Here is a 25,202-nt window from a genome sequence, read left to right as displayed (position 1 = left end):
TGTTTAGGTGGTTCAGGAACTTCTGTAGGTCTTCTTCATCCTGACTCCAAATTGCGAAGGTGTCATCCACAAATCGGAACCAGACTGTTGGGGTAACGGGTGCGGTTTCAGACACGGAGACTAGGAACACTCCGGAACAAAAAAGCATACCTACTATGCTCCTTAACCTTCCTACTACGATGCAGAGACACTGGGACCATCCCAGCTTTTCTCAGAATGAAAAGGACTCTCAAATCTCCACAAGCTAACCGCATTTATGACCGACTTGAACAAGCCCTCCTACGTGAGAGAATACACACAACCCGCAGAAACTTGCCATCACAGACAAAGAATTATTTGACACACACATCAGCATCAGTCAGAAAATGAGAAGCCAGGACTGGGACAAGATTGACACCCTAACCTACAGGAAAATGGAAAAGGATATCATTGACCACAGAACCAGGCAAAAGCAAAAGTTTAACAAATGCCAAAACAGTCAACCAAAACCGGCGCTGGATCCCGCCTGCATTGTCATCAATTTGACGGAACGCCAACTCGCGCCAGAAGAAACCGCCATCCTAGCCAAGGGAGGAAACTTCGCAATCACACCCCCCAGAATTCCTGTGGAAGATATCATCGCCAATGTGGAATCAGCCATCCGCCACTGCCCTGAAGAGGAAGCAGAGGAAATAAGGGGTGAGATAGCAAGGATCCTACAGAGAGCAAAGCCCCCCACCAGCAACATAACGAGGAAAGAGAGAAATGCCATAGAAACCCTCAATTCGGACCCCGATATCATCATCCTGCCGGCTGACAAGGGCAACGCCACGGTAATTATGAAAACAGATAAATACAAAGACAAAGTTAGAGAACTACTAGACCCCACCACATACAGAAAACTAAAACGGGATCCGACCAGCAAAATCATGAAACAAACCAACACCCTGACGAGGAACTCCTCCCTTCACCCCAACGCACTTCAACGCATATGCAAGACAGAAGCCCTTACACCCAGACTATATGGACTCCCCAAAATCCACAAAGACTCGATCCCACTCAGACCCATCGTAAGCGCCATTGGCTCCCCGACATATGAATTATCCAAACATCTGGCCACCCTTCTACAGACCCACGTGGTACAGACTCCAGCCCATATCAGAGACTCAGGACATTTCATCGAGAAAATCAGTACCCTGAAACTCAACCCCACAGACAAACTGGTCAGCTTTGACGTGGTCTCCCTGTTCACTAAGGTACCAGTGAGGGACACCCTGGCACTCATCAAACAGATCTTTTCAGAAGACATCACAGCCTTATTTCAGCACTGCCTAACAACCAGTTACTTCCTATGGGACAATGAGTACTATGAACAGATGGACGGTGTCGCCATGGGAAGCCCCCTGAGCCCAGTCGTAGCAAATTTCTACATGGAACATTTTGAAAAACGGGCTTTAGAAACCGCACCCGTTACCCCAACAGTCTGGTTCCGATTTGTGGATGACACCTTCGCAATTTGGAGTCAGGATGAAGAAGACCTACAGAAGTTCCTGAACCACCTAAACAGCATCCACCCCAATATACAATTCACCATGGAAAAAGAAGTGGATGGCCAAATTCCATTTCTAGACACGTTGGTCATACGCAAACCAGACCTCAAATTAGGACACAAAGTCTACAGAAAACCCACCCACACAGACCGGTACCTACACAAAAACTCCAACCACCACCCACGTCAGAAAAGAGGCATTATCAAAACCCTCATGGATCGTGCCAATCGGATCTGCGAAACCCAATTCCTAAACTCTGAACTTAACCACCTTAATTGGGTCCTACAAGCGAATGGCTACTCCAAGAATGAAATAAAAAGAGCCATCAAACCAAGAAAGCAACATGCGACTGAAGAAGAAAAACAGCCACCCACCAATAAAGTATTTCTGCCCTATATCAAAGGGGTCACAGACCGCATGGGAAAACTGATGGAAAAACACAATTTCCAAACAATCTTCAGACCCACCAGAAAAGTACAAGAAGTGCTAAAATCAGCAAAAGACAAAAGGGATCCCCTCACCGCTGCAGGAGTATACCGCATACCATGCAGTTGCGGACAAGTATACATCGGGACCACAAAACGCAGCATCCATACCAGGATAAAAGAACACGAAAGACACTGCAGACTACAGCAACCAGAAAAATCTGCAGTAGCTGAACATGCTCTCAAGCACACTGGACACAAAATCCTATTTGAAAACACAGAGATACTGGACAACACCAACAGCCACTATACCAGGCTATACCGGGAAGCCATTGAGATTCACAAACACCAGCACAGTTTCAATAAAAAAGAGGAGAGTCTAAAAATCAACAAAACCTGGCTACCAATCCTGAAAAATACAGCCTGCAAAAGGTCAACGAACTCAGCTCAACCACCAGGACATGTGAACAGTTCACACAATGAACTTGCTAATCACCCCCAGCAGCCCCTCGTTAACAATTCAGTAGAAGAAAAAACCCTGCCTAATCCCCAGGAAAATACACACAGATGCTGACTCCAAAACAAGCAGCCACTCAGTAACCCAACCCCCCCCAACCCCCACCCCAGATCTCTATAAATACCCACAGAAGGGTCACTTCACCCTGGGCACAGAGAGAACTGCTCCTGTCTGTGCTCCTGCACTCTGAAGATGCCGGTCACAGGTGCTGGCGAAACGTTAGGAAACAAGACTTCAAGACCACGGCCACACAGCCCGGAAGACCCACATCAGCCATCGTATGCCGGCCGTGAAAGCCTTCGACAATACACCAATATAAAGTTACTTTATTTGATCAAGGTTAAAATAGATATGTTGTTATCTCTGGTAACCCTTAATGGACTTTTGTTGACTTGGACTGAACAACACGTTTTTAAGGATTTGTTTATAGATAAAAGATGAGATATAGGAAGAAGAGATCATTTGTTGTATTTTAAGAGAAGGTGATAAGTTACTAAAATTGTTTATACGTGTTGTGATGAAAGGGGAAGTCATTTCTTTTTCTTTACTATATTCTTATTTTTTATTTCTTTTCTAATTTTCTATTTTTTATTTTAATTTTCTTAGTTTTTATATTTTTAATTGTAATATTTAATAAAATTACTATTAAAAAAAAAAGAAATCTAGCCAAAATTATTAGAAGCTCAATTTCTACTCTGCATAAAATCACCATCATGGGAAACTTGTCATTCCTCTGGCATGTAACATTGTAGATATTAAATAGAAAATGGGTAGTAATAATAATGTGTCACTCTGTTCAGCAAAAACAGTACTCTTGTAGCATCTTCTAGACACATTTATTATTTACAAAGTTTTTGTGAATTGTACAAATGGTTCTGCGGTTTCTTTCAAGCTGCAACAGATACATCATAATAAATTTGTCAATGATGAAGGTGGTGCAATTTTTTCTAATTTTTAGCTGTAGGGAATTCATTCATATGAGATTTTAAGGAATTTAGGACAGAATCATTACACTGACATATATACAGAAATGAATGGATCAGTATTGGCTACCGTATTTTTCAATTATTCAGTTAGTTAAGCCATCTATTCACATCCTTTTTTTAATGCCTTCAAATCAGTGTTCCCTCTTGATAACTACATGGACAATTTTTCTTTTCTTTTTCTTTTTCAATTTTTCTACAGTTTTCTTGGAAACATTTTTTGGAAGGCAGTTTGCCCTTGCCTTCTTCCTATAGCTAAGACAGAATGACTGGCCCAAAGTCACCCAGCTGGTTTGTGCCTAAGGCAGGACTAGAATTCACAATCTCACACTTTCTAGCCTGTGTTTTAACCACTACATCAACCTGGCTCTCGTTCATATACCTTAACCACTAAATTTTCCTTTTCTTATACTTCCAGCAAAAATATAATTTTTACATATAAATTTATAATACCTGGGCTGTGAAGTAGTTTTTGCAGCTGACTCCATGCAGTGTAAATTATAGTCTCACCTGCCGTTCTACTACAATATAGATTTGATCAGATTTATTATTTTAAAACACATTATTCTATCCTTTTCTACCCACTAGCCTAAGATATACAGATTTTAATCAAACTTAAACCTTTACAAATCTAAGGAAATGGCAGATGCAATATAGAAGAAGAGAAAATTTATATTCTAAAAGAAAGAAAATAAGGTTAAGCAACAACAACAAAAACCCTACTGTGTAAGACAAGATTATAGTTCTACCCATGCAGTGTGAAACTTGTCTCATAAGCTTTAGATAAACGGTGCAAAGTAACAATATTTGCAATTGTTTTAAGGAATAGTGGACAAAAATATAATGCACAATATTTTGAACTGCAAAAAATGGATAAACCATTTAAAAAAAAATACAGGCAAAACTTTTAAATAACAACATACTATATATTATACTCAAAATGAAACACAGGTCTTTTACAGTTAAATTAATTAAGGGGAGTGGAACATTTGGTTCAGAGTATATAGTACTAGGCCAAAAAAGCTCCTATTGAAATTACCATTTAGATATGAAAGATACAATAGGCTAATTTACATATAAAGACAAACGAGGAACTACCTCAACTTTTCTTGTGTTTTAGGTGGAGAAAGTATAAGTCACCAGTGAATAGTAGGACATTATTGCAAAACATAATCTATTTTAGTAATAGATATTGACATTTTCAGGGACAGGAGGCAGTGAATGTTACCTTTTGCTTATCAGTAACAATAAGATAACTCACATATAATGTGTATACTGGGGAGAGGGGGTGCTGCCTGTTAATCAAGGGAGACCTGATCAAAATGCTGCTTATTTGGTCAATGACCAGCAAAAATAAAATAAAATAAAAAGTACACCAAAGTAAAATCAAATAGATGAGATAAAATACTACCATAACAAAGATAAAATAGCACATAAAATGTGACGTACACTACTATTATGGTGCATTAATTACCTGTGTAAATATAAATGTAAAATATTGCCTGTTACCCAAGGGAGGCGATTTTAAAGAGGAAGCTATCATTTTCAGATACCCCCCTCCAAAAAGCCTATAATCCAAAATTAGGAGAATTTGAAGAACCAAAGAAACAAATTTGTAGTCCAATATAGTCAGCATGTTAAGTCATATGTTTATTTACTTTTTAATTTAAAATATTTTTATCCCACTTATTTTTCTTTAAAAAATACCAAAAAAGTTTTTCAGAGAAATAGAGGCAAAGCTAAGTTTCTTGGTCGATAGAGACTAGTCAGGAGAGTACTGTTGTGGTTAAAAATGGAGGAAGGAAACATATTTACGTCTAGCTATGGGCCTGCAGTATGCTTAATTATTTATAATGGAATTAACAGCAGTTCTGAACTTTGCTACCTAATCCGCAGATAACCTCAACATACATTTTGTCTATCTCGCCAGTTGGAAAAGCCATTCCTAATTTAGTGAAATATAGATGCTTTTGCTGCCTCCTCCTCCTCCTCCTCCTCCTCCTGAATCAGTTCACTGAAGAATGAAAGTCTCTTCATTGACCACATTGGTCCAGTTCAGGCTGGTAGATTTTTTGGATTTCCCAGTCTGAGAAAGACTAGCTAAATCACCCAGTCAGCTTCCATGGCTATGGGAGGATTAGAAACTGAGTATTCCTGCCCTTATTCCAGCACTCTAATCACAACACTACTCTGGCTCTCACCTTAAAGATGTAAGGGGTGAGAATTCCCATAAACCCAGCTAATGTGGCCTTTGTTTTTGTAGTCTAACACATCTGGATAGGAATCTGAAGAAAGATTTAGTAGAATGCTGACAAAGAGAATGCATTCTGAGTCTGTCAGTACCCTTCCTGTATCTCCTAGTAGATGGATTGTGAACAACAATATAATGGTTTGCAAGGTAGTCTCTAGGTTAGAAATCCTAGCTTGCATAAAATAAGAAGAGCATGCCTGGGATAAATTGGGCTGGGCTTGGAGCATATTTAACCAAATGTGGCAAACAAACAAAGACCAACACTGTTCCATGTAGCATGGGTACAATTAAGGGTGGTAATCTACTTTATTCCTTCTTAACTTACTAAGAAGCATTATGCCAAAGCCCCCAATTGACAAGAACCATAATGGGTTATGAAAGTCAATATATATGGTCTCATCCAGTGGAATTATCTCTTTTTTCTCTCATCTCATGCTTTTAATTTAATTTCTTTCACTTCTTATTTCTTATTCCTTTACTGCTCTTTCCATAGCACTGTTTGCCCTGAAAAGAAATAGTGAGATGAGTATGAATGTATATGTGACAAATAGGATTGTTTTTCTCTTGCTCAAAAACTCTACTGCTATTTTCCAGATAGTTTACTTACTGTTAAAGCAAGAAGTTTCCCATATGTGAGATGAGCTGGAATGTGATCAGTTTTGGAGCGCAGTGATTCCACATACCAATGTTCTGCTTCAGAGAATCTGCTAAGTCTCATGTAGGCTTCTCCTACAAAGCAGAATAAGAGACCAGAAGAACATATTAATAGAACCTACAAACTGATATAAGCAATTGATGTATTTTATATTAATATATAAATATATGTATGTGTATGTGTGTGTGTGTGTATAATATATAAATTTAAACTAAATATAGATAGAATATAAATTAATTTATATTTATAATATATTTATATAATATTATATATGTATATATTACTAATAATAGAATATTATTGTTCTATTATTTTATAATAGAATATTACTAATCATAGAACATATATAATATTAATATTAATACGTAAATATCTCCCATCTCTTAAAAACCTTGAGTCAACTTGCAGCAAAAACAAAGAAATATTTATATTAAGAATTTTTGCAAGACTAAGATTTTGTGGCTAACATCTTTGAAAATATGGACTTTATCTCTAAAGGACATTCCCAATAGATTTTTGTGGATGCTTAGCATACAAGCTGGATATCAACAGAAATATGATGATGTCCAAAGTTCAGAATACCTTTCCAAAAAGCTTATGAATAGAAATTGCATTAGTGAACATGAGTCAAGAAGAGTCCTATAATTTCTGGGAGACTGAATCAGCCTGGTTTGCTCTAGCTGTCAGGAGCAAAACTACTACAAAACAGCTGTATTCAATCAGATGAACCTTCAGATGTTTAAAATTTCACAATTCATCCTACCAAAACTACTGAAATATCCAGAAGGATCAATACAGAAGAATTCCCACTAATTTCAAATCTGGTTAATAGCTGAAAAGTCTCCATTCGGTAAATGGACCAAACCTCCCATATTAAATGATTGTACTTAATGCAGATATACTGTCATTATTCTACTACTTCGTGTTTAATTACTTTACTCATATGCAAAGGCAAGAAGCAAGTCTAAAGTTGAGCAGATGATCTCTGCGTAAAGAAAATTTCTTGAACAAACTTTCTTGAGTATAGTTTTCCATAAAAGACGGGACTCAGGTGAATCATGGTGAATCAAGGAAAGAAATAGAAGGCAACTTCCTAATCAACGATTCTTGTACTCAAAAAAAGCCAGTTACACAATTTCTTTATGGTCTTTCAGTCTACCCAATTATATTGTGTTCTGACTTGAGGAAAACACAAAATCTAATTTTTATTAATAGTAAGATATAGAGGAATATTATGCTGACTGATTACTAATTACTGATTATTTTCAGTAAGGAAGAAGTTTCTAGTTCTCTAGAAAATCAGAAGCAAGATGACAAGCAGTCAGAATTTCTCTTGCTCTCCTCTGTAATATACTCTACTCACTAGTTTCAACCTGTTTTAGTGAGAATAGATTTCAATTATTGAATATATTAAATGACAAAGAATGACAGCATCTCAAATTATTTTTGAGCAGTTGTGGGTAGGAAGATGGGTTGGAAATCTGAACTGTTATAAGGGAGAATTTAAAAAGAAACCAAGGATATCATAAAATAGCTTTCATTCAATGGTGTCAAGCTTCTAAATTGCTAAGATTAATAATTAAATTTACCCCTTAAAATTATTTTAGCCAATCCTTCTAGGCTATAATTTGACACACACCTTAATAATCCCATCAGACTAACATAGGTTTAAAGTTTTTTTTTTTTTTTGTAGAAGTATTTTTATTTGGTATGCTCTAATATCTAAGCATGGTACAAGACCATTTTTAATCACTAAATTTACAGGACTGGTCAGTATTATGCATGGATTCCAGGGGAGAAAAGTTGCCCATCAGAAGATAGTAAAGAAATTATTAAGATGGTTCTTAACATTCAGTAGATGGGAACTGATATAAATCTCTAGATCTATATGAATACCCATCAAAGCTTACATCTTTGAAAAGAATGAAATCTGGACAACCATGTTGAATCTAAAGCCACTGAACAACTTCACCAGGCACTGGACAAAAAATAATGCTTTTATGTTGTGGGTAGGTGGATTCAATTTATATGTAAAAAACAAAACAAAAATTTAAAAAACTCCTAACAATAAGAGCAGTATGACAGGTGGCCAGAGGTGTGGTCTTTCCTTTATTGGAGGCATTTAGGGAAAGACTCGAGAATCATCCATCAGCGATACTTTAACTGGATTTCTGGGATCTTGTTCCTTTTAACAGCCACTAGTGTTAGAATCTCCCGTCAAAAGGCTTTTGCCTACCGCAGACATAATTGATTGGTGCGATAACCTTGATGTAATTACAGTGTGGGTACATAAATTCTCTAACAGAGGTAACTGTCAGCCATTGATTGATAACCCTGTCAATCAATTTTTGGGGAAAAAAGTGGGAAACAGCCAAAATAAGTGGATGTAATTGATTGGGGCATTAAACTCACTGGTGAGCAAAAACTTTTTGGCAGGCAAAAAAGGAAAAAGTGCTGATTTCTGCACTGAGCAGGAAGTTGGGCTAGATGCATAAATGGTCACCCAATAAAATTTGCTTAACGAGGTTATATGCCACCAAATGATTAACACATGATGCTTATAACAATTATGATAATTCAGTGAGAAAGCAATTTTTAAAAGGAATTATTAATCCATTTAACTTTAAATGAAGATTTTTCAACATGATGGATTGTTTGCACAATTATTTGGATAAATTGGCCTGCAAATCTGCAAACTATTTTTTATTTTTCAACAAACACCGGCTTTTAAACCCAAATTCAACACTATTTTTTCCATAAACATATGTTTCAGGTTACATCTACTGGAGCAGCGACAGAGGCACTAGGGCTGTTTAAAAGATATCTTGCTAATTCTTTCATAATTTCATAATACAGAGGTGTTCCCTAAATTGTAATTTTAGTTTTTGGTCAGCTACTGGATTGGAAATGGAAACCTAATATGCAATATCTATGAGTACAGATCACATTTAGTAAAGAAAGCCTACTTTTTGAGGGATGTAATGAAGATATATAGCCAAAATGACTGCATTTTAATGTGAAGTAATGTTTTTACTGTAGACTTTTCAGCACTCATGATTTAATTTTACTACAGAAAGGAATAGTGAATGTACAGCTTTGAACTTGCCCTGCATCAATCAAAGTGCTGAGATGAATGATAACTTTGATCTTTAAGTGATAGGCATAACAAAGAAATATTGAGGACTTCTATCATTTACCCTAGAGAAAAATTCAATGATGTTAATAATATAGTCCAAAATCAGTATAATAATACAATTGTACAATTTAAATTACAGCATAAAGATGAGGGAGGGAGATACAAATTTGTTTATTTCTCAAGAGAATGTTCAAGTCTTAATTATATCAGTCAAACACTACACAAAAAGTTAAAAATAAGTTACATTTAATATAAGCAGGCAGAGGCTACAATGAGATATTTTAGCATTCTTATTCAATGTCATCTTCCTACAGACAAGGGGGAAATACACAAACACACACACACTGAAATATTTCTAAGTTGAAAACAATTCAGACAATTTGGATCTCCATAATCTGAATGGATAATGTATATATTCAGTTCTAGATTAAAAAAAAAAAAACTGCTTTAAAGTATGTCTTTCGTATGCATCCTGAAACAATACATCACCTTATGCTTCTAGTTTAGTATGCATAAAGCAACTTATTTGTAGTTCAAAATTATATTTTTATTAAGTATAACGAGGTAAAAGTGAGGTTAAATTGTTTATAATTAAAGCATTGCATGTAAGTAATATAAGCAAAAATTATCATTCAAATTTGAAATAGTTCCAATCTGGCATTCTCTGGCAAACAAGAATGTGTCTACCTTTCTTTTCTTCTTTTGTGTCAGAACATAATCCATATAATCCATACAAATTATCATCCTGATAGTATTATAATGTTTCATGACATCAAATTGTGCCACAATTTGAGGGGGTAAAATATAGAGGGTAAAATATAAATTCATTTATAACCGCTGTCAAAAAGGTCAGAAGTCGCTTCTTTATAATCTCTTCTCTTTTTTTTCTCTTTTCTTTCTTACGTATTCACTATTCTTACTTCTTTGTTTCCTTTCTAATATTGTATTGTTTTTACCTTGTTAAAAATTTCTTCAATAAAACTTATATTAACACAAAAAACTTGTGCTTCTATTAGAGAGAGAGAGACGATGCCACATTGAGCCTAGGCTGCTGTGAGGCATCGAGGCAGAATGAGCCTTAGGAGAGACTGTGTGGAAAATTGGTGGCTGGAAAGAGACATCACTGTGCATAAGCTGGGCTGTTGGAGCATGCAGTGATTCCTGGCCTCAGAGGAAGAAGAGGATGAAGATGTCAGCTGGGGGCTTCCCTGGGGGAAGAGAAGACCCAGACAGAACACAGAGGGAAGCGGCTGCCTGCAAGCAGGTGCCTGAAACCTTTGGAGAAGCCCCAGACCTGGAACAGCTGGGTAGAAGTCCCAGAGGAAGGTGCATCATGCAATGTCTGTGCAGAGGGATGCCTATGCAGAGGTCTGAAAAAGCATGAGGAAAAGTTTTAAGCAAGGTAATTCAGCCAGTTCTCTTCTTATCTCCTTCTCTCCTAGTGAAAAGCTGAAGGGGAGGGAGGAAGAGAAAGGGGAGAGTTGGTAGCTAAGCCAAGGAGTGAGTGGTTGCTAGCAAATTGCTCTGGGAGACAGGTAGAAAAAGTTAGAGACTGGAAAGTTTGGCCCCTGTGCTGCAAATAGTTCTGTTTTTCCCTAATTTCCATAAATACAGTATACCTGTACGCAGTAAAAGAATTTAAAAAGCTCACTCCCTCCCCCTCTCTAAAGCAATCCTTCTCCTTATCAATTACATACACATATACCCGCTGTAATAGAACCTTCAGTCACACTGTGCTAATCTTCAAATCAAGGGCACTGGCAGTGACATTTAATTGGCTCCAAAAATGTCAACATCATGGCCAAAAGTCTATCCTATGCCTGAATGACACTGATAACATGTTTATCAACTGGGTTCATGGAGAAGATACACTTAATATCTTCCACAAGCACTTTGATAACATCTCTACAGTTATTAACCCTTTTGGGTTTGCAAGTTATAGGCACAATCTCCTATCCTGCTTAAGATGAGGTGGCATTTATATTCTACATACTACAGTCACACCTGAACATGGGCTCCCTATATTAACCATTACTAATCAACGAAAAAGGCCAGCATTAAAGGAACATCTAATTTGAAATTATAAAAAGATACATGCACTTTCCAATTCATACAATATGGCATAGTACAGTTACAAATATGTTAATGTGCACTGTTCAGCACATGACTTGGCCAGCTCAAGAATAGCCTACATTTTTTATTTTAAGATCTTAACAACATAATCTAACTTGTACACATTTGTTAACTAGCCAATTTCCCATGTATTTGGGTTGGACAGCTCCTTATGGACCTGGATTACCCAATCACCACCGAGCTTTGTTAATTGGTTTCTCTAGAATAAAAAGTAATTTAGAGGATTCAGCAGCTAATATTAAAACAGAAATGAAACTCAAAGTTAATTACTTTCAACAAGGAAAGAATTATTATTAGACCACACAGTAGTTCCACAGTTTAATCATCTCCAGAGCAAGAACAAACAACAAAATAGAAATGCTGAACTTCATTAGAAAAAAAAATAGGTGTATATATCAGCTTTCAGCAATATGGAAGAACACACCATCTTTAACAGTTCAGACTTTGTGAGGGTTCTTTGTTTGCCATGGACTGGACACACCACAGAGTAGAAGATAACTATACACAATGCTTTATTGTAGCACACACCTTCCCCAACAATACGCTGTTGCCCTGGGTTAACTCCCCCTCCTAGACTTTGCAAGTTGATCTAGCCGTGTAAATAAGTCTTTGATGCTTAGTCCTTACAACTGGTAAAAGTCTTAAAATTTGTAAAGTGCTATATAACCTTTGATTCTCTCCAAAGATTCTTGCACTTGTTGGGATTAGGTGTTGTCTCAGTGTGGTTGCTCCTATTCTGGTTGTTGCTGAGCTCCAGGCCAAGCTCCAAGCTCTGCACATAAGCAGTGTTGCTATTGAGGACCCAGGCTGAGCTCCCAAGCCAAACTCCAGGCAGGAATCACACCACAATGGGCTGCTTACTGTAGCTTGTGGTCCTGGCAGTTCTGAAAGCCTTCTCGCTTGCCTGTAATGGTTGTAAATGCCCAGACATCCCCTCCTACTTCGTCTGCTTGCTGTCTTCTCCTTATCACCCTTTCTCCTATATACCCCCACACACTCTGTGCCAGCTTTCCCTTTTGTAGGCTAAGGGCCTGGGTGGGCTGAAGTTACCCATGGACATTGGCATGTTTCTGAAAATGCCAGGGTGTGGCTCAGTTAGCCAGAAAGCTGGCACACCGGCATGGATGCCTACGGGTGTAGCATTTCTCTCAGCAAACTGTACGTGTGTGTGGGGGGGGGGAATGAAGGAGTACATTTCCTCTCTGGTTTCTAAGATTGCAAATTTTTACACCCCTTTGGGAAAAGGGGTGAGCTGAGCCTAGCCTCAGGGAAGTGGGGGTGGGAAGCATTTCTGCCTGGCTGCAGCTGCTTTTCCCAAGCACAGACAGCAACCCCAGCTTCGCTTCCTCACAGACCTGTATGTATCCTGCTGAATTATTGTAAGTATATATAGGAATAAGTTAATAATTTCCCTTTTCATACCTATTTATGTCTACCTAATATATACAAAGGATATATTTGCCACTGCTTATGATAGGAGAAAATTAAAACAATACATTTATTTCCAAATTGCCACTAGATAAAAATTAAATATCCAGGAAACGACTAACTAAGCTGCTATGCCCCAAAACTTCAAATTCTTTAATACTTTGATCCAATTCATACCTAAAAATACAGAGCAGAAAGGAGCCATTGACTCCATCAGGCCCAACCGTCTCTTCCTGTAAGAAAGTGTTTGACATTTGGCTCTGGTGCTTTTAATTGCCCAGTGAAATATCAAAAACTTTGCAGGAAATTTTTAGAAGCCATCTCAACTACTATGGTTCTAGATTATTTGACAGGAAACAAATTTAATAAATAAATAAAGCATATGGCAAATTATGCCCTGTGGGCATGCATTATATAAACAACCCTCAATTAAGCTGCTGTGTAACTGCACAATCATAGCATCCCCAGATCTTATTTTACTGACATGTGACTACACCTAATTATTTGGTTTCAAAGGGATACAACAGTAAGTCACGTTTTTAGCATTTCTAGTTCTCACTGCTTTTCTCTGAAGCTGTCCCACACCCAGGAAAATTATCTGCTAAAAATAAATCAGTTGTACAGGCTACATACTTTAGAGAATATCCCACTGATGTTACATTATTAAATTGAAAGGTGATAAAAACTCCATAGTATTCAAGCTGGGCTGCAGCAGTAGGATTGATGGAAAACAGGGCCAATCCAGTAGGCCCTACAGAAATACTAGCTCTATAAGGCTGTTCCTTCCCTAAGCGATAGCAAGGTGGTAACTGAACTTGCTTTTCGTTCCCATTCATTTTTTTCCCCCTTCTTGGACATTGTTGGGCTTTTGCTTAGTATGTTGTGTGAACCTAAATACTGTAAAGAGTATGACATGGCTTATAACTTTGGATGTTATGTTATGAAGCAATTATGATTTATTTATACAGTATCCCAATCAATCAAGACTGTTTATTCAATAACTTATGGAAAGAAAGCAAAGTGAATTGGTTGTGTATGCACACACACACAGACACAGCCAGGAGTAGCTTCTGAAACAACTATGAAAGTCTTGCTAATGACATGGCAGGTTTAATTATTTAATAATTATTCACATTCCCACATACTGCAAAGGAACAATTTTAAATGCTTCAAAGCTCTACTTTTCACATCCTCCTGTGTCAAATCTGTTTCTTAATCCCAGTTAATAATCTACCAAAACCTACTACATTAATGCTATTATGTGGACAGGTCCAGTTAGTAGACATGGGAACAAGTAGTCTAGCCCATGGTTGTCCTGTTGAGTTCCACTAGTAGTCTAGCCCATGGCTGCCCTTGTATATCATCTATATGAAACAGCTGAGAGACTGATTTGGTGTCAGGTACCACTGATATAGGGAGCCATGGAGATGATCTTGGAGAAACCATCCAAAAGCCATTAAGGCAACAACAGGTGCAGAAGTATGCGTTAAGCCCAGCATTTTAGAAAGAGAATTGGACTGGCTCCCCCCATCCCCCAACTACCTTAGATATAAGAGAGAGGGAAGGGAAAACAGGCAGATCTGCAAGATTTCTATCAGCCCTATGAAGTAGACTAGGTCAGGAAACTGATTTCACAGTAAGACTGGAACTTATTATAGTAATAGAAACTTGAAGATTCCATTGGTCCCTACAATTGGTACACTGATATGACTGGATGGGACAAAACAGGCTGAAATTAAATCTCAGCATATAATCTCCATGACTGAGCTGTGCTCCATCCCTTATATGGTATTGCAAGCTAATTAACATTGCTGTTTTGTTTACTATTTGAAACTGACTGTCAGAAAGAAATTATCTACTAACCCAAGACTGCATGGTATCCTAAAAATAAATTTAAAAAAAGGCTTTACAACCACTTTATAACATGTTATATAGTAATTTTCTTTTGAGAAGGGAGGGAAAAGATTGATAAAAAGTTTTCCTTCAAATCGGTATTTATTATGATTGTTATCCAGCACAAAATGTTTTCCTTTAGTAAAGGGCCAAACATATGGTTTCCTTAGCTTCAGAACATGCCTATATAAGTATCAAAATTTCTTGTACATTTTCCCATTCAATGCATATTTTGAATAGACATAAGAATGACCAAATTTCTTCCGAGAACAAGATAGAAAAGACTTTTAAGCAATATGATCAACATTTTTGGAATTATTCTATTTTTCAGGCAGTTTTTTAAAGCTGTTATACTTATCAAATCTTACCCTTTAATATTAATGTATTTGCATTTTATTTTGTTGATTAGTTTGGTGTAATAAAATAAAATTTTATTATCAGCTCAGATTGACACTCTGTCCCCAGCCCGGTCATTCAGATCTTCTCATAATGCACCCATTGCTGCTGTAATCAAGTTCATCCACCATGCTGCTGGTCATCCTCTTCTACTATTTCCTTCCACCATTCCCACCACTACAGACTTCTCTATAAGTCCATATGATAATATGACCCCCGTCATTTGTGCCTCAAGTGAAAACTCCGATTAATATGTTCTATAATCCGTTAGTTTTGTTTTGTTTTTGATTTTTTGTCTTAATATCAATAGCATACAAGAACATGCACTAGATGCATGTATACATGCGAGAGCTCAACAAATCACCCCAAGCCAACATGGAAACCTGCAGTTTCAGATACTGCCTAAAGCTTCACATCGGTATAATACAAGTGCATGCAGACTGCACATATGCACATACAGACACCTTATCTCAACCAACAAATCCAACTGTCACAGAAATCTTTGCAGTTTTAAATACACTCTGAAAATCAGAATAAATAGGATATAAGAAGACAAAAAAGAAACCACAGAGTAGAAACACATCGAATCAGGATAGTTGTAATAGTGGACTTTGCATTTACAACTTATAACCTCAGTAGCATTAGAGGTTGATTATTCAATTGCAGCATTTCCGATCTTCTCAACAACAGAGATGAATCCACAATGCTTCTTCAGCTCAGACTAGCCATCTTTTTAAGTAATTGCTACTTTTCCTCAGAATTCTACTCATCATGCTATCATGCAGCCTAAATAAATAGTAGCAAAGTCATAACTGCTGAATTAAAAAAAAATTAACTCTATCACAAGACCTAAAAAAGTCCATTATGATGCTCTGAATCTCCTGGAATATATTAAGCAGTGACATTTGAAATGACCAAGTTTTTTATCTATTGATACTTATTTTACAACATTTTGAGGCTACTCCATTACCAATAGAGTGGTAAACACTAAAACAGAAACCATACGATTAAAACAAAATAAGAAATGCAATAGGATTCCTATGAAAACTATTTTTAAAAAATCATTGTACAAAACATACATTTTCATGCTTGTTTATAATACTTGAAACAGCCATCTCAAGCTGTTTTAAATTGGAAGTTTGTGAACACCCCTAATATATATTTATAAATAATCTGTCTTCTTCAAAACACATCTTTAATCATCTAAGGACCTCTTCTCCAACCTAGTTCCAGTAATTCTCTTTGGCCATGTGGGTTTGGAATTACTGCACTCATAGCACCAAGTTGTGCTTTAGCCTATGTGAACTACAAAGTCTCTAACTACAAATTAGCTACTTAAAAACTATTTCCATTGGCCATATTGTGACTGTGAAACTTTCTTGGAAATATTTGGCAATATTTTTAGAATGGCTATTTGGATTATTTTATTTGAATAAGGATATACTATTTTAAATTTGTTTTGCTTTTTTCATAGTACTTTATGAATACTTAAAGAGAGACTATACAGACATTTTTTATTCATTAATGGTTCTAACTTATACCTTTGAATGCTGTCTAAGGTGATATGGGGTAAACTTTGAAGATTTGATCAGAGCCAAAAGTATATCATAAATGAAGTATTTTGGTTAATGTCTAACACTGTCAGAAGTACAAAAGTATGTGCATTGGAAGAAAATTAAGACAAATATTTTTAGATGTTTGCTTAGACTCACCCATCATATTATATAAACTCTGTGGTGCAAACTGTCTTGGCATTTTCTGTATTGCCTCTTTGTAAACTAGAAGGGCATCCTATGACAAAGTGTTGAGAAACATACCATTACAACAGCATCAAATTCAGAAGCATGAACACAAAAATTTAATGTTATAAAATATTGTAAAATTGAAAATGCCTTTTTAATTAATCATAACTGGAGACTGGCATTTAATAAAATGAACAATGATGAGTCTCATGACACCTTCAAATTGATTTCTGTATAAATATATGCAAAAATAAATGTGTTGGTCTCTAAGGTAGTACCACACTCCGCAGTTTGTGCTGCAAGGGATTAACATGGATTAATTTCAATCTATGCAAAATAATTATACAGTGAGAGATGAATCTTCTCAATGTAAAACAGAATAACTTCCAATAGTCAAAATAGTCGCCACTTGAGGGTGGGAAAAGAAAATATCTTAGAATTTCCTAAAACACATTTTGATGTTATAAGACTGTAATAATCACAATGATACTTTTTTATCTACTTTTCCATTTTCATATATATTCGTTCAGAAAGGATCATTTGCTAATGAACAACTACTATTGTACCATATAATATTCATGATTCCCCAGTAAAGTAGTTTATAAAGTATAGCTACTACCATCCCAATAGTCTACCATCCTATCAGTCAACAGACTGAGTGTTAACCTAGAAAAAGACATAAATTGTTAGATTATAAATGTATAAGAAACAACTTGTCAGAAATCTTGCCTTCTTTTCTCTTATGAAATATACATAATAATACCCTATGAAGATTTGCCTTTAACACTATGAAATAATATTTAATAATAATAATAATTTATTTTTTATTTTTATCTATTTATTATTACATTTGTATGCCACCCAACTCCCAGCGACTCTGTGCAGTTAATAGCTACTTCTAGTAGTGGAGTGTGTGTGTGTGTGTGTGTGTGTGTGTGTGTGTATCTATATTACAGATGGTTGCTATTTTACTGTAAAATCTTACCTCATACTGTCCCTGTTCATGGTAAAGTTTCCCCAAATTATAAAGGCAGCTGGTAACAGAGCTCTTATGAGCATGAGGATCCTTTAAGTTTTCATCAGGAATCTCTGAACACTTCAAAAATGTCTTCTTGGCTTCCTCAGCCTTGCCTTGATTCATTAAAATTATGCCAGTATTTAAATAGGCAGCTGAAAAAAAATAAGGGGAAATGTAGCTATTACATATTCATATATGATCCCCTTATACTTGAAGTTATTTAAAGCCAGAAAAATTAGATAGTTACAGGATGACAGTGTCTTCAAATCTAGATTGGCCCTTCATTTTTTAACCTTGTTATGATTGAATTATCTTTCATCAAAGCCATAGATTATCCATTCTAATTCTACAGCAATCAAGACTTCCATTATAAGATAGTGCTACCTTTAATAACTACCATAGGAAATAGATTATTAATTAAACAAAGAAAAAGTGAATTTCATCACATCAACACATTAAAACTGGAATTTCATTAGAATTAATTGGAAAGTCAACCAAGGTGATTTTCTCTCTAATGTGGAATGCTTCTTTAGAACAATTTTGCCATAATCCAGTCATATAAGGTGGTAAAGTACCCCAATTCAAGACATTTGGGGGTCTAACATGATTCAGTAGAAACAATAACTACTCTCCAAGTGAACAAGGTAATCTTGTAGCTTTTTAAAGTAATTTTTATTAAAGATTATATAAAACAGATATAACTAATACAAAAATCAAATACAAAAATAGATTTAAAATATATATATAAGACACTGCAAAGAAAAAAAAACACCCCCCAAAAAAAGTAGTAAGAAGAAACTTTGTAAAGATTAACAGACATAACTAGAATCATAAGCATTTTGTCCCCCTTCCATTTATACGTTAGCCCCTTAATCCCTCTATTAATAATCAAAATCTCATCCCAATTGACAATTAAACATTACAAATAAATAAAAAAATATAAACCACTAATCATTACCTGAAGTAGCAACCCATTATTAAACCCACTTAACAATTAAATATTAAAAAAAATTAAACCCAAAAAACTACTAAAAATTACCAGAAATAATAATCCCTTATTCATATACCAAAAATAGTAACATAGATATTACAAACTAGTCCATTACATTCAACTGGACATTCCAAAAGAGTTAACCAGTCAAAGTAACCATTAAGCATCACCAAAATAACAACCCATAACTTAACCATAATCAATTAACTAGTTTCATATTTTTTCTTCTTCCTTCCATCAATCATTGAATCCCACTGATAAAGTTCTAACATCTGTCTTCTTCTATTATTCTCTCTTCTCTCAAAATCCTTGTCATCTTTATCAAAGTCCATTTGTATTTTCAATGTAACCACTCCTATGAGTCTCTTATATTCCAATTTAAATGGGTAATCCACATCCCTCTTTTGGTATATTATTTGTATATCTTTTTTAATTTTCAAATGATCATTCAATTCCATTTATAAATCCAATATTTCTATCTCTTTCTTATAGGTTATAATTTTTAAATCCACTTTAAAATCCATTTCAGTTATTTTCCAAGGAACTTGATTCTCTTCAGTAGCAAATTTTGGTTTTAATATAGAGTTAAATATTCCTAGGATTTCTTGAGCCAATTGGCCATCTGGTGCTCTCTAGTGATTAACCTTCAAGGCTTTGTTATCAGGTCAAAATGTAAACATAAAATTCTTTCCCACACGAGAGGATCTTTTTAATTAACTTCCAAGTCTTTCTTTAAATCAATTTCATCCAAATCCTTAGCATTTAAAAACTTTCGAAAGAACAACACTATAATTCCCCTTTTGTTATATATTACAAAAAATAAAGATCTTACAAGCTGGAAACACATAATTTTCTTTCTTTTTAAATGGATTAAAGAGATCTCACTCAGTGAATGTCCAGCTTGCAGATTTGAAGGTTTTTCAATCTTAATGGAACAGTCAGAAAAAAAAAATAACTCCAAGGTGATTAAAAAGATGAGGTTTGAACAAACTTTAAGTCCTTAAAAAGGCTACATTAATGGCTCAGAGCATGATGAAACCCACGACTTCCAGCTGATCGCAAGTGGCTGCAAAAGCAATAGTTTCTGCTGCCGACTTACCCCCCCCCCAAAAAAACCCAAACAGCTATCCAGAATGCATGAGGGGTAATCTCAAGATCTTTCTTTTACCCAGAGAGAATTATGGGCAGTCTGGAACCCACATCCAGCTGCCTTTTGGCCGCAATGTCTCCCACAAAGCGCAGGTGTCAGTTCTCCAGCCTCACCGGAAGTGGTAATCTTGTAGTAGTTAAAGCATTTTGGATCTGAGCTGAGGGGAGAATGCAGAACTGACAAGTTACTTTATTGTCTGAGTATGACATCTTTAGCTCTCTCTTTCTAGAGAAGGAAATGTTAGACTCATCAATTTTCATTTAAACATGAACAAGAACCAATTAAAGTCAGTTAAGTACTATAGTGATCTTTCAAAAGTCACAGGCTTTAACTTTTCAAAGAGAATGTTGGGAGACTCCTCATTCATTCATGGGTCTTTCAAACATCAGAAGATTCTGCATATAAGTATACACATACAAGGCCTTGACACAACATGTAACATGACTGTTCTATTTCTCTACACCTTGGTTTCACCATCTGTTTGTTCTATTATAATCTAATATCCTGGTTTAGCTACTGACCTTGTCATTAAAAGGTTGGTAATCAGATGAAGAAAATAACAGGTTCCTTTTATCAAACTTCAGGCTTGAAGGAGTCAACCCTTAAGTGCTTCTTAAACTTTCCTCCTCAGGGTAATCTACACCAGACTCCATCTGATTTGAATACCTGCTTTCAGAGATCTACCCCAAAAGCTCATTTCTGTCACTGCCATAAATTTGAATGAGACAACTTCTATATCTTTAGGCATATTTCAGCTTCCTTTGCCTCAAATCAAAATCAATCATGTTACTGTGGCATCTAAGGCAGAAAACCTTACTAGCACATATTTTTCTAACAGCCCTTTGATAACTTCCCAGGTCAGCTACCTTACCATAGTACAGATTCTTCACTCTGCATTATGGTAACGATGGCCCAGGTCTTATCAAATATATTGGAACAAACCATGCAGAAACTTCTGCTCACATACAACAGAATTAAATACAGCTTACAGCTTTTCCATCTAATAGCTTTATTTATAATACAACACAAATGGGAAAGAACAGTGTATGCAACTTTACTTACAGGCTAAAGTAGGTCTGCTTCCAATAGCCAATTTATAGTAATGCAGTGCTTCTGAAAACCTGTTGTTCTCCTGCAATAGTAATCCCCTGCATTTAGAAGAGACATGGAGAAGAAAAAAAAGATAATTTCTAAGAATAAAAGTTTAATTATGAAAACAAAGTATCAAGAAACATATTTATAAACAATGTACTTTACGAAGAGAATTTCATCAAGGAAGGAAGGAAGGAAGGAAGGAAGGAAGGAAGGAAGGAAGGAAGGAAGGAAGGAAGGAAGGAAGGAAGGAAGGAAGGAAGGAAGGAAGGAAGGAAGGAAGGAAGGAAGGAAGGAAGGAAGGAAATAGTAGACAAATTGCTACAGATTTTGCTATATAACTTTTTAAATAAGAAGCAAGGATCATTTTGAAAGAAAGAAAAATGAACAAGAATCATTTTTGTGCTCCAGAAGTAGACAGATTATGCTGTTGCAGAGTTCTACTTCCTTGAAAAGGATTTGGAAAAGGGTCCTCTTTTTCTTTTGCCAAGAGAAAAAAGGAATAATAACATTCTTCATTCATTGTATTTTATTAATGAAATGTTATAGGAAGGAAGGAGGGAGGGAAGAGAAAGAGAAAGATTTAACAAGGAAAAAGTTCACTGGTTCAAGCAAGTAAAAATGGTTGACATATTGTTTCTTTGTTTGAAGTTTATTTACAGTCCAAGACCAAACTTTAAAATATATCAAATACAGGAGATAAAATACATATTTTTAAAAAAGAAAAGTGTAAGATCAGGCTGAAGCAGTAAGTAATGTGAAGAAAGTATCATATGGCTTTTATAAGCTATAGCTATTGATAAAAAATTTGCAAACTTCTTGGAGATATCTGAAAACTGTTTCAAAGGACATTGGTCACCTCATGGTCATAGAAGGAACCAGGTTTTCTAACAGTAGATAGTATAAGATCTGCATACCACTGTGTATAAAGTATACACAATGTATAAATAATTAATTTTAATAATGCATTATTTTTGTTACTCAAGTGTGATTTTCATAAAGGAGGACGGTATATCTGCCTGTAGTCACCCAAATGGGTAACATATTGATTCCATCCAGGAGGAAAAATCTACTGTGTAGGGCATGTAAAATGTAAAAAAACAAAAACAAAACAAAACAAAAAAGCTAAGGATAATCCAAAAGGAAGGGAAGATTGCACTGAGAAAGATTGGCTCTATCAGATTGGAAGTCATGGTCCCAAATATTCTGCTTTATTTCGCCAGTTTCATCAAAGCAAGAGTGGATGCTGTGTCAATGAAATCAGCATAAAGGGTTCTTTCTGGTGGGTTAGGGTACTTCTCAGCCAAATGATGTTGAATTATACACTGTATAATTATACAATTATAAATTGACAAGTGCTATAAGAGGCTACTAAAGAAGAAGAAACAAAACCTCTTCTAGAGAACTGGACTAAGTTACACCAGGCTGTGATATGCAAATCACCTAGTACTTCTATTTCTAGCAGTATTCAACCATACAAATAGCAGTAGCTTAATTGCCATCGAGATTTGGGATGGTGACTTCCATGGTTTATTTAAAGCACCCCTATATCCTGACCCATGTACTCTGCCAGCAGATGATTCCATTCCTGAATGGCCCCCAGTTTTACCCTGGCAGATCCATAGTTCAACTGAAAAATAGTAAAATCAGAGTAAAGATCTAATCTTACCAGAATTTCTAAAACTAAATTCTGCCTGATGGGCATCTTTTCTAGCCTCACTTTTCACTGCTATAAACAATTCTTTTTGTAAACCAATTAAACTGGCTTACTTCTATCCCCTTCCCAATCCACAAAAAAAGTTGATAAGTCTGATTCTGCTAATTATTAACCAATTAATGACCTACCTATAATTAGCAAACTATAGACTAGATGCCTGTGTTATAAACTACTGGATTGGATGCAATCAAAGAACATTCTGGTTGCTGAGCAGATTGGATTCAGGTCTAAATATTCAACAAAGGGCCAATGTGTAATTTGACATCATTTGGCTGAGAAATACCCTAGCCCACCAAAAAGAACATTTTATGTTGTTTTCATTGACTTAAAGGCAGCCTTTGATTGAATACCACATAGTAGACTTTGGAAGAAACTACCTACCACATTCACTGATTCATGCCTCCTTAAACTATTAAACTATTAAAAGATAATAGCATTGCATCATGGCACAACCACTCAAGTAAAGGGCAACTGCAACGGCGATTTAACCAAACTTATCCATACTCAAAAGGGTGCAAAACAAGAATGTATTCTTGCCCCACTGTTGTATACATGTATATATTAAGGATATAGTTGACATCTTTGCTAAGCCAGAACTTCATTCATTCACGGCCCAATCCCTATTCTCTTATATGATGATGATGTGGCTATTCTAACTGTAACTCATGTGGGTATGTACCTTGTCATTCTATTGCTCCAGGGAACACTTTGAAATTAATTACTCTAAAACAAAGGTTTTAGTATTTTCAAGAAAGTGCTTTGAGTCTCCATTAAGCTGGAAGATCAACCGAAAACTCACTGAGCAGATTAAAACTTTCAGGTATCTACGTGTTCATTTTCAATCTTCCATTTACTGGACCACTCAAGTGAGTGAACCTAATATAAGAGCCCAAAGAGCATCCCTTGTAATGATCAAATATGCAAGTCAACATGGCAACAACTACATCTCAGCAGCAATTAAGTTATTTAAAGCCAAAGTTCCAGGTCTGATGCTATATAGTACCCAGCTGTGCATCTACAAGAACACCTCAAGACTCAAAAGTATCCAATCAACATTTCTAAAATCTATAATGTGTGCCCTCCATTTGACCCGTAATGTTCTCATAAGATTAGAATTAGGCTGCATCTCCTTTGGGGCTCATCTGATTTTGTTGCCTTTGATTCTAGTCCTCAAATCCTTTGCATAATGTTCTTGGTTCACCTTATCCTGTTAGATAGATTCATTTCTTCTTTATGAAGACAAATAAATTATGATTTGGCATATTGTGGCTTTGCTCCTGACATATTGTAAACATTTCATTATAACACTACTAATTTACTGATAATTTACTTCTTTACCTAGACAGAGTTTCGCCTTTGTATTTTCAGTTTTGTGTGCTATTCTCTCATGCAAATTATAAAGTTGTGTAAAATAGCACTGACACAGTTGATGAAAAGTTATTAATCATAAACCCATTTATTTTTCAAGATATTACTTTCTCTTGCAACCCAAATTCCAATGTCCCAAACTGTTTAACATCTTCAAAATGCCAAAACAATACTAGTATTTTAGGGGGGGGGAAATCACTCATAGATGTAATTGATGTAATTTATTATTTCCCTGAAGCAAGTCCCCCAAAATAAATATACACTAATTGCCTTGAGATGAAAAACCAAAATGATTTAGTTAAGGTAATGATGCTATAGGTTTTATTTATTGTCAACCATTTGCTTTGAGGGTAAACTGGCAGCTCATTAAAAATGTGATCCACGATTATATAACACACACTGGTGCTCAAACGTTTGTGAACCCTTTTGAAATTTCAATATTTCTGCATAAATATGACCTAAAATATGATCTGTTCTCCACACAAGTCCTAAAACTAGATAAACAGAACCCAATTAAATAAATGAGTCAAAAACATATTTGTTCCTTTATTCATTGAGGAAAATGATTCAAAGCTACATATTTGTGCATGGGAAAAGTATGTGAACTTCTGGGATTCTCAGTTCATTTGAAGAGAATATTAGAATCAGATGTTTTAATCAATGGGATGTGTGAATGTGGGAGGTCCTGCCTTATTTAAGGAACAGAATTCTGGTTTGTCACCATCAAAGTCTGATCTTCATAGCACTGTTATGTGGAAGTGTGTCATGGCTCAAACAA

General features: G+C 35.8%; 1 protein-coding gene across 4 annotated transcripts in view; it reads right to left on the bottom strand.

The window, feature by feature from the left end:
- TMTC2 (transmembrane O-mannosyltransferase targeting cadherins 2) overlaps positions 1 to 25,202 on the bottom strand; it is a 218,470-nt gene that overhangs the window by 45,628 nt on the left and 147,640 nt on the right. For all 4 annotated transcript variants that reach the window (XM_088141856.1, XM_088141854.1, XM_088141858.1 and 1 more), the window contains 4 exons: positions 21,310 to 21,395; positions 18,074 to 18,258; positions 17,059 to 17,137; positions 6,313 to 6,434 (listed from right to left, as the gene is read on the bottom strand). In XM_088141856.1, coding sequence (XP_087997982.1) covers positions 6,313 to 6,434; positions 17,059 to 17,137; positions 18,074 to 18,258; positions 21,310 to 21,395 — 472 coding nt within the window. The remainder of the gene's footprint in view (positions 1 to 6,312; positions 6,435 to 17,058; positions 17,138 to 18,073; positions 18,259 to 21,309; positions 21,396 to 25,202) is intronic.

The sequence above is a fragment of the Python bivittatus genome, unplaced genomic scaffold (assembly GCF_059951505.1).
Source record: "Python bivittatus isolate LINGU-HERP-01145 unplaced genomic scaffold, Pbiv_v1 ctg000330_np1212, whole genome shotgun sequence".
In the NCBI taxonomy this organism is placed as follows: domain Eukaryota; kingdom Metazoa; phylum Chordata; class Lepidosauria; order Squamata; family Pythonidae; genus Python; species Python bivittatus.
Note: the sequence above shows the minus strand (reverse complement) of the source record. Positions and strands in the feature narration are given on the sequence as shown.